Source organism: Hippocampus zosterae, chromosome 13 (genome assembly GCF_025434085.1).
Source record: "Hippocampus zosterae strain Florida chromosome 13, ASM2543408v3, whole genome shotgun sequence".
Lineage (NCBI taxonomy): Eukaryota > Metazoa > Chordata > Actinopteri > Syngnathiformes > Syngnathidae > Hippocampus > Hippocampus zosterae.
This window is the reverse complement of record NC_067463.1, coordinates 9,301,051-9,310,232: the sequence shown is the minus strand read 5'-3', so window position 1 is coordinate 9,310,232 and position 9,182 is coordinate 9,301,051. Positions and strand designations below refer to the sequence as shown.

At 41.5% G+C, this 9,182-nt stretch overlaps 1 protein-coding gene across 3 annotated transcripts; it reads right to left on the bottom strand.

Moving 5' to 3' along the window:
- Positions 1-1,230: 1,230 nt before the first annotated feature.
- On the bottom strand, positions 1,231-7,316 carry LOC127613586 (uncharacterized). 3 transcript variants are annotated; one of them, XR_007966241.1, is made up of 9 exons: positions 7,140-7,316; positions 6,848-6,996; positions 6,607-6,760; positions 5,034-5,415; positions 4,029-4,942; positions 3,928-3,958; positions 3,785-3,834; positions 3,384-3,418; positions 1,231-1,546 (listed from the first exon to the last, which is right to left on the bottom strand). XR_007966241.1 is itself a non-coding variant. In XM_052084684.1 (9 exons), exons 1-5 carry the CDS (start codon positions 7,297-7,299, stop codon positions 4,566-4,568), a joined length of 1,197 nt encoding a protein of 398 aa, XP_051940644.1. In that variant the 5' UTR covers positions 7,300-7,305; the 3' UTR covers positions 1,231-1,546; positions 3,384-3,418; positions 3,785-3,834; positions 3,928-3,958; positions 4,029-4,565. The 3 variants fall into 3 exon arrangements, 2 of the variants coding, with proteins under 2 accessions (XP_051940644.1, XP_051940645.1); XM_052084684.1 differs by having other exon boundaries at positions 5,034-5,390; positions 7,140-7,305; XM_052084685.1 differs by lacking the exon at positions 3,928-3,958 and having other exon boundaries at positions 5,034-5,390; positions 7,140-7,305.
- Positions 7,317-9,182: the final 1,866 nt, after the last annotated feature.

The following is a 9,182-nucleotide window of genomic DNA, read 5'->3' as shown; positions in this document are numbered from 1 at the left end:
CAGGCATATAATTATTATTATCTTTGTTCAGAATTTTTGAAACAGCTCTTGTATAGGAGACTCTCAGACAGTGGAGTATCGAATAAAGTGTCTGTTGAGTGGATGTGAAAGGTTCCCAAAAAAGAAAGAAAAAAAACCCCCTCCAAAAAACAGCTGCTCTTTTGATGACAAAATTCGTCAGCACAAGACAATCTTCTGCCACTTCCCAAAGTCCACTGAGTGATCTTCAGTACTGAATTCCTGTGCAGCACACAAAAAAAGGTAAAGGTGCATTGCCCTCCAGTGTGCTCTTTCTTCCATATACCAAAAAAAAAAAAACACTGACCTTTGTCATACTTTTTGTTTGTTGTATTGTAGTGCACATACCAGGCTGGGATGACATCGTTTTTTTTGGTTTGTTTTTTTGGTTTGCTTCTGTCATCATCAAGAACGATGCAGAATTTATTTCAGAAAGTCTGTTTGGTTGAACACCGATACTAAACAGTGCCCTCTGCAGGATATTTAGCAGTAAATATAATTGTTCTCCTTAAAATCCAAAATTGATCTCTTTTGTTGGTCCAAAATGAAGACGTCCACATAACTCAGGTCACCGCCCAAACCTCGGAATACAAATTAGCCATAATTTTTGTTAATGGACATGAAAGAATTCTGTTTGCAGTACGTGCAGTATCTCATATTTCTGTTAAGTCTCTTTTTTTAAATGATCTAAAATAAGAACCATAATGAAACATCACTTTCTTTCATTTTGATTTACTTGCTGAAATAATTAAGGGGAATTTTTGCCTGTGTGTGTGTGTGTGTGTGTGTGTGTGTGTGTGTGTGTGTGTGTGTGTGTGTGTGTGTGTGTGTGTGTGTGTGTACATTGCGGATATACATACATGTGCTTAGTGTGTGTTTTATTATAATGTATACCAAACATTTTCTCATTCCCAGGGCCTTGTTTAAACAAGAGACAAATAATGTTTTTTAAAACATGCAAAAGTGGTTGGATTGATAGCATTTTCTGAAAGACCTTTTCATATGCATGTCTATTTTCATTTAAGAAAACGACGACAAATCATAAAGTAACCTAAAAGAATCGATGACTTAGCTTTTACACACAAAAGATGGATGTAGGATGTTCTGCTAAATAGAAAAATGTTGTACAGATCTGCAGTCTACAATAATACATAATAAAATGATATTATCAAAACTAATGAAGAATCATAAATACATACCACAATACAACCCTCACAAGTAAACACGGCAGGGTTTATTTAGTAATAGTGGCTCAGTGGCAGGTACGTAAAGCAAACATCACATCCTGTCTAATTGAAGAAGCATGCCTCTCCACATGAAATTGGAAGTAAGGAAATTGCTTTTCCTGTCCTGCTGTGTTTAAAGCCAGCTGATGCTACACAGACACACCATAATAAAGTATAAATATACAGAGAGAAAGAGAGTGAGAGAGAGATTTCTAATGGATAGGGTCTGTGAATGTGGAGTGGGTGTTCCATAATGGGGATCTGGAGGTGTTGTCTGTGCCCATGTCCCCCCTGGCCCATTCCTGTACACACACATGCAGAGACAACATCAACACAATCACAACACAAGTTGCGAGCAACCCAGCATGAAAGTATTTCCTGCAGCGTAGCTTCGAGTTTATGTCTCTTTTTGGTAACCTAACACGCAGTTTGGGGGGAGATTTTCATATTTCGATGTTGCATTTCTTCCTGAAGCAGAAATAGGTAATTGTTTCACCTGGGGGAAAAAGGCACCTGATAGTACACTGGCTGGTACAACAGCAAATGACATGTTGGAGCAGTCAGCATTCACCATTCATGTTGGTACGACCACGAGGGGTAATCACTTTTCCCCCAAGATGTAAGACTTCTTGCCTTAGCATGAGTGCTACTGCAAACACCCCCTCAAGCAGATGAGAATTTGGGGGTGTCACTACGAGCATTTATCAGTGATCCACTGACACAGATTCTACAAAGTAGAATAGCATGGAAGACCTCTCATGTGGCGTCGGCGTTATAATGGAGACGAATTACGTTCTCGTCACTTTGATGCTAATCCAACGATATAAATGTCAGGACGTGGAAGACATGGAAGCTTTATTTTCAATGTACATGCATTGGCTGTGACTGGAACTTGGCAATGTGGCCACAGCATCAGCATATTGCTTAGCTGGACTGCTACAGTGCATTGGCAGAAGGTACGCCATCACCATAACACAGTTTATCTTTCATGGCTTAGCTGTTTCACAGATTTGTTTTTCTTTTTTCTTCTTTTTTTTTAAAGAGTGCATTGTGTTCTGCAACCTGATTGGCTTACGGACTGTGAACTGTAAATAAGATAAGAAACATTTTGTCTCACAATGGAGAAATTCATGGGTTTTCTTAAGAACAAATCCTCTGCGATAAATGAAGGATTACTGTATTTTGTTTTAGACCCATATCTGTGGTTATAACATTACATAAAACACAACCTGTGTGATCAAGCTCAGGGAATTGTCATTATTAGCCTTAAGCTAATGTTAACATTTACAGCTACAAACTTGTAGCTCACTGACTGATAATAGATGCTAACTAGCAGTTAGCTAAACAGCTTTCATAGACGACTGACCCTCTGTGTCAGAAACTGAATCAGCCACAAGGTGCTTGCCTTTTAGATACTGCCATGAAAGGCCATTCATTCTGTTTTTCATCACGTTCCTCTTTAGTATTTGTGGCTCCCAAATCTTTGGCCTCTGTTGCTAACGCCAATAAAACATAATCCCGTTGCCATAGCGCTTTCGATTACATCATCGCTGACCCGGATCGCCACCGCAACGGATGTGAAATGCAGACAAGGCAGCTCGAGGTGAGGAAGTTTGGAGAGAAGAAGAAAGCTTAAAAATTAAACAATAAAGTTTACGTTTAAATTAATTGTCGGCGATTTTGATCATTGGCGTAATCGTGACTAGTTGACGAATATTGGCAACCCGAGATAGCACTAGCATTAGTGCTAATCGCCCTCTAAACACGGAAGACCTCTCATTTTGTTAGCAATAACATTGACACTGATTCAGATGATTAGCACCAATGCTCGTGCTAACACAAAACGGAAGACCTATAATGTCGTGTTAGTGCTATCATCGATGATTTTTACCTCACCGTGTTGGGATACAAGAAGTGGGCTTACTCGAAGGGCTCATTTAATTCCAGTCGACTGTATTGACATTGGTTGTAAGACATGCAGCCGAGAATTAAAGCTGACACGTAAATGAGATAAATATCTTATCTGTAGTTGGACAAAGGTTGAAATAAGTTATTGGACATATATCAATAGCTGATAGATCATTGGAGGATTTTTGTTGAAGTTGGCATGTTGCGTTATAGCTGATGAGTAATAATTACCTGAGAATTGACACTGGTACACCTGAGGGTTAGGTCTGAAAAAAAAAACAAAAAAACAATATCAATGCCTAACTTTACTAGATCAGCGTTTCCGAAATTGTATTGGGCCAAGGCACATGTTTTACATTAGATTACATGGCAACAACAACAAAAATTATACACAGTTTACTGAAATTAAGATGGATCTTGTTTGAGTTTACTCTAAAATGTACTGACTCAGATCATGCCATGCCGTTCTTGTATGAATGGCAATAGGGTGGATACAACTAATTATGTAACTTCTGCCATCTAGTGGAAGAGTAATTGTTCTGCCTGTCACTTTTCATCAATGGCAAGATAAATAAATTGTATTAAATAAATAAGCATGAAAATTCCGCAAAATGAATCGGAAAGAGTCTCACCAACAACATGGTCCCTGGCGTGAACTTGAGTCCAAAACTTTGCTTCCGATCTAAGAAACAAAAACAAAAAAAGCCACACACTTTTATGTTTCCTTCTTTTTGACACTAATGACAAATTAACACTGCTGTGCTTGACTCAATACCTTTTCTTCTTTTCATCAGCCGCTGCTTTCACTTTAAGAAAAACGAGCACACTTCAGTCGAGAAGAATGCGACATACATAGTGGTGCACTGGCGGAAATACCTTTTTTGTGCACCACCACTACCAGGAGGGCCACTGAGCAGAGGAAGAGCACCACAGTGGATAAGGAGCCAAGTATAAGAGGCCAGTCCACACCTGACACATCTGCGCAGATGGAAGACACACACATATGTAAATCGAGGTATGGAAAGATCTTTCTATTAAAATAACACTACCTGTTGATGGAGGAGGAAGATCTGAAAAAGAGGACACATTTTGCATGTAAATCCATGCAAATCTCTGTTTAAAAAATCTGAAGCCCTTGTCCTCATTAGGATCGCGAATGAGCTGGAGCCTATCCAGTCTGATTTTTTTTTTAACCAGCGGCAGGTACACCCTAAACTGGTTGCCGGTCAATCTCAGGGCATATTTTCTAATATTCAGTTCATTTTTACAAAATGATTCACAGAACATAGACATGTTTCTAGCTTGAAGAAATTAGCTCATGTGTTTTCAAGTCATCCATCTAGACCAACCAGACCTAAATTGTCAAAAGATATAAATGTATGTGTGAGTGGATGTCTATGTAGTATGTGCGACTTATCTAGGGTGTAGTTGTCTCTTGTCCAAAGTCACCTGGTTTAGGCTCAGCTCACCAGCAACACTAATGAGGACAAGCAGGGCAAAGTCAATACCTTTGGAAATGGCCAGAGGGTGGCTGCGTTCAGAATTAATCCACTTCCCTCCCAAGAGGACACTGTACTGGCACTGGTACAAAGCCATCAGAGTATCCTGCACTGGCATTGCGAAGGCGCTCTTGTGGCTGGTGATTTGTACATGGTGACTGTCCACAAGAAGTTGACTGTCCATCAAGTACAGGGTGAAGACAGCCCCGGGGTATGCAGGGGAGCCCGTGCAGAGCATATGCCACACTTGTGCGTGTTGCTGGAGAACGAGGGTGGGTATAGGCAGATCATCTGGTCACATATCCCAAAAAAGATGCGAGAAGAATCACAAATTATTCAATTGTCCAGATTATGGGTGAAAAAGATGGACAGTCTCAAATACCTCTAACAGTTATTTGGATTTTGTTGCTGATCGTTGAATTGACTATGTCCACTCCACTAGTGGTGTAGTAGAGGCAGGCATACTCCCCGCCCTCTCCCTGCTTTACCGGGCCCACACTGAAAACCCCTGGTTGGGATTCTAAGTTTGATGTACGAACGTCATGATGCTGGCTGATAATGGACTCCCGCCCTGATGATGCCCTCAGCAAAATGAAGGAGGTTGGTTTGTAGGTGGATTGAAGAGCTGGGACAGAGCAGCTGAAGTGCAAGATGTCGCCACGTTCAACCATCCCGCCGGGGGGCTCCACTGATAAGACTGGAGGTGGCAGGCTGGGTAGAGCCTGTGTGGGGGCAACATCTGGAGAGGCAGGCAAGATGTATGACTGTATGAACAACAGACATGGGACAAACATCTTCATCAATTAACCCGTTCATGCACCCTGTAACCTGATAACATGGTAAGCTGTCGCTGACAGGGTTAATTAATCGCTCATTTGATTTTTAGGTTCTATGTTCCCCCTGAATCTTTATTTCTCATTTCAACAGTGTAGTCAGCATTTATTTTGATACACTACGGAGACCGTTTTCCCTCAGTTAATCAACACTCGTTGGGGCTGCAGCCTTTTCCAGGAACATTGGGCAAGAAGTGAGATGGTAAAAAAATATATATTTTAAAGTGAAAAAAAAGTTGCTATATTTTGTGCGACAGTGAAAAAAATACAGACCAGATTAGAGTGGAAATAGTAATTATTGCGGTGTTCAAGTGTTTTGAGGTGTGGGACAGGGGACAGTGAGACAACGTACTGTGATGTCGTAAAAAAGAAGCGACATGGATGAGTCTAAACTCCCCCAGATCCTGACGTGCCATATGAATCAGATGAACCCATACCCACTTATTCCTCCTTATTATAAGCAAAGTCAGAGTGAATATAAAATACATATCGCCAAGCTGCAGACTAATTTATGTCCAAACTAGATGGGAAATGGCATGAGGGTATTTCCTGTTTGGTCACTTTGTAACTAGCGACAAATATGATCAAGCTTGCGTCATGCCGCCGTTGTCCCTGCGCCGTCCTGTGTCCGATCCCCCTGTTCTGCCTGCGTAAAATTCACAATTTGTGGGAAGGCCCTTTTATTTTTTCAATGAATGCAGAAAAAAAAGACACACCCCATGGAATGATGTATTTCATATATTCCTTAGAATGTATCGTTTCTGAGTGTAGTATCCTGCCATGGTTTACCGCACTTGCTTACCAAACCTCCTGTTGTAACTGTCTTCAGTGTGCATTGTGTTTGATGTTGTGAGTGGGTGGAAATTTTCAATGTGAAATGCAGGATGTGACAACCGCAATAGACGCGCGCGCGCACGCGCACACACATACACCACACACAGAGCAGAGGACAATGAGACGACACAGGGAGCACCTGCATTCTACCGCAACGGATGGGAGTGTTTATTATTTCATGCCACAAGTAACGGTAAAATCAGTGCAGATTAAATTTTTTTTTTTTCATTGAAGTCGTGGTGTGGCATGTGACTCTTATTGTGTATAATTTAGTGGAATAGCACTTACCTGTTTGATGTTCTGTCTTTAAATAGGGACTGAAAGCACTGTAGAGGCCTTGCTGGTTCTTATACATACAGCAAAAAAGTTCAGGTTCTGTTGCCACTTTGAGCTGGACAGTGAAGAGGACCTCCTCAGATGGCGACAGCTCCACTGAATCCACCTTAAGGAATGTTGAACACATGTAATCAAGTGGACACACCCACACACATAACACCACTGAAAATCTGATGCCGCAAAAAATAAAAACCTCCTTGGTGTATCTGAACAGTTTGAATAGAACTCCGTGGTGGCCTTCTGAGGTCCGGCAAACCAGCACCACAGAGTCCCTGGACCGCGAATGTATCCGTAGTTCAGGTGCCGGCGGGTTTTGAGGAGACGTGGAAGCCCAAAGCGTTCCTATAGTTAAAAGAAACGGACATTACACAAGAGGAATCAGTTCCCCTTCCAAATGATGCAACAGCTTAGCCATGCAACATGCAAACACAATAATAAGTGGTCGATAATATTGGACGAGCGTGGCGGTGGACCGCGTTTCTTACCCCATAGTTGTAAAGAAGTTAGCAGCAGCGTTTGTATCAAAAGTGATCGTCCACTTCGCATCCTTAACGTAAGAAGAAGAGTAACTGGTTGAAGCTGCCTCTCGAAAAAGCTGCTCTCTTTCCCCCTGTCTCTTCCTCTCTTTGCTTTCACAAAAGACATCCTCCTTAAGTCATGTGTAGTGTTGTGATGGAGGGGGTTGAACCTGTAGACACTTCCTCTTGTGTGAAGTCCAGGTCGGATGTATGATATGGTCTGAATGAATAGCAGGCCCACCATTGTTTTTACTTTTGTCCATTAAATCAAATCGTTTCTTCAGCTGGTGGCAATATTTCATCAGGGGCAAGAGTGTTAGTGTCACATCCTGTCCAGCAGTTGGTGCTGTGGTGCAGATAATGATCCATATTCATTTACAAAATATAAATATGTGTCTCGACCGAGCCTGCACGTGAATAGCCGAAAACAATCGAGTATAGAAAATTTGTTGGTGAGGGGAAGGGGATTTTTCTTTTTTAACGGGTGGTAGGGATTTAGTTTTTTTTTTTTTTTTTGTAACCCAACAACTTCTTTAAAACGCTGACTAACATTCAATATACATTTCCCATGAAGAATGGGGGAAATTTAGGAGGGGGTTCAACCTGCAATAACCGCCCTCCCCCAACTACATAAATGCAACAAAACAAAAACTATATTAAATAATGAAAAAAGGGGCGGGTGGGTTCTGCGAAGCTGCAAGTGCCAAACTGTGAGTACACGGAGATCTACTGCATCATAGTTTTCATCCCGAATCTTTTTCTGTCCGCCACATTTTCTCTTCTGTGGGGCAGCACAAACTGTCATTTTAGGTTCCTGTAAAAAGAAAATATCTTGTAAAAAAATCTTGTAAATTTGACACACTGACAAATTGGAATCATTTACCCCCCACCCCCCCCCCCCCCACCCTCCCCTCAAAAAAATCCCTAAATGTTTGAGCCGCAAAAAAATATATGGTCCCTAATTGTGACAGTGAGTGTAAATGGTTGTCCATAGAATATGTCCCCCGCCTCTCACCTTGAGCCATTCGCAACCCAAATGCGGACAAGCAAGCCCCATCGAAAATGGACAGACGGATACATGGATTTTTACCAAAGGGATGTGCTGTGTTGTTCGTAGATGATCTTATAACCCTCACGTAACCTCAATAACCACTATGGATATATGGGTATGGATGTGTTTCAGCATCCCACGCGGCTTGAGCTGACTCCTTGCATGTCAAACTTCATAAACGGCCACACGTGGCTGCTTGGCATCACAGTTTTGTACACAGCAGCAGCAGGAGCACTGTACATCCCCTGATTAGCGCCAAGCTTCCCACGGACCCACAATACACAGAATATGAATTTGTACAGTGCCACTTTTGAAGGCATGAAAGACCTCATCGATAAGACCAAAGCATACCTGTATATGTACAGTAAAATCGGATTGTTTACTGCCATACAGATTTATTAATTGCTGGTGTTTGTTGAAAAAATAAATGGGAAGAGGATCTTGAACAAAATAATTGCATATAAAATTGCAATATGGGGGGAGGGGTGCAATTCGTTTGGATTTCATCATTCAGCCCTGGTCTGACTGCAAATGATTTAACCATATTTTCCCCGTCAATCCGTCCTGTCTTGGATGAGTGAATGCCACAGGCTAACTCTGCTCTCCTTTTTTATAACCTTCACTACAATCCTTAAAAGTCTGAAAATAGTGGAACTCTTCCCTGCGGCACATCATTATATGACCCATTTACAAGCTCCAGGGGAAGGAAGCAACCCATTTTGATCGCAGACAGTATTCTTTGCTTAACGTCAGGACATACCGCGGGTTTGCTTACTTGGAAAGTAATGCTCTTTCCTTTTCTAAAATTAACATTGTTAAATGTGATGTGGCTTGCAAAGAGACAGATGCATTATTCAGATTGTTAGATCTCAGAGGAAAGAACCACTTTCTGCACTCGGTAAATGATGGGGGAGCATCTGCAAAATTGGAAATGTATCATATTCTTACTCTTTTGGCAT

Excerpts from the sequence above, each read along its gene's own strand:
- LOC127613586 (XM_052084684.1), bottom strand. The coding sequence starts at position 7,299 with ATGTCTTTTGTGAAAGCAAAGAGAGGAAGAGACAGGGGGAAAGAGAGC. Across the intron at positions 6,997-7,139 it reads AACTTCTTTACAACTATGGG|GAACGCTTTGGGCTTCCACG; the intron begins GTAAGAAACGCG and ends TTTTAACTATAG. Across the intron at positions 5,391-6,606 it reads AAAGACAGAACATCAAACAG|ATGTTGCCCCCACACAGGCT; the intron begins GTAAGTGCTATT and ends CTGCCTCTCCAG.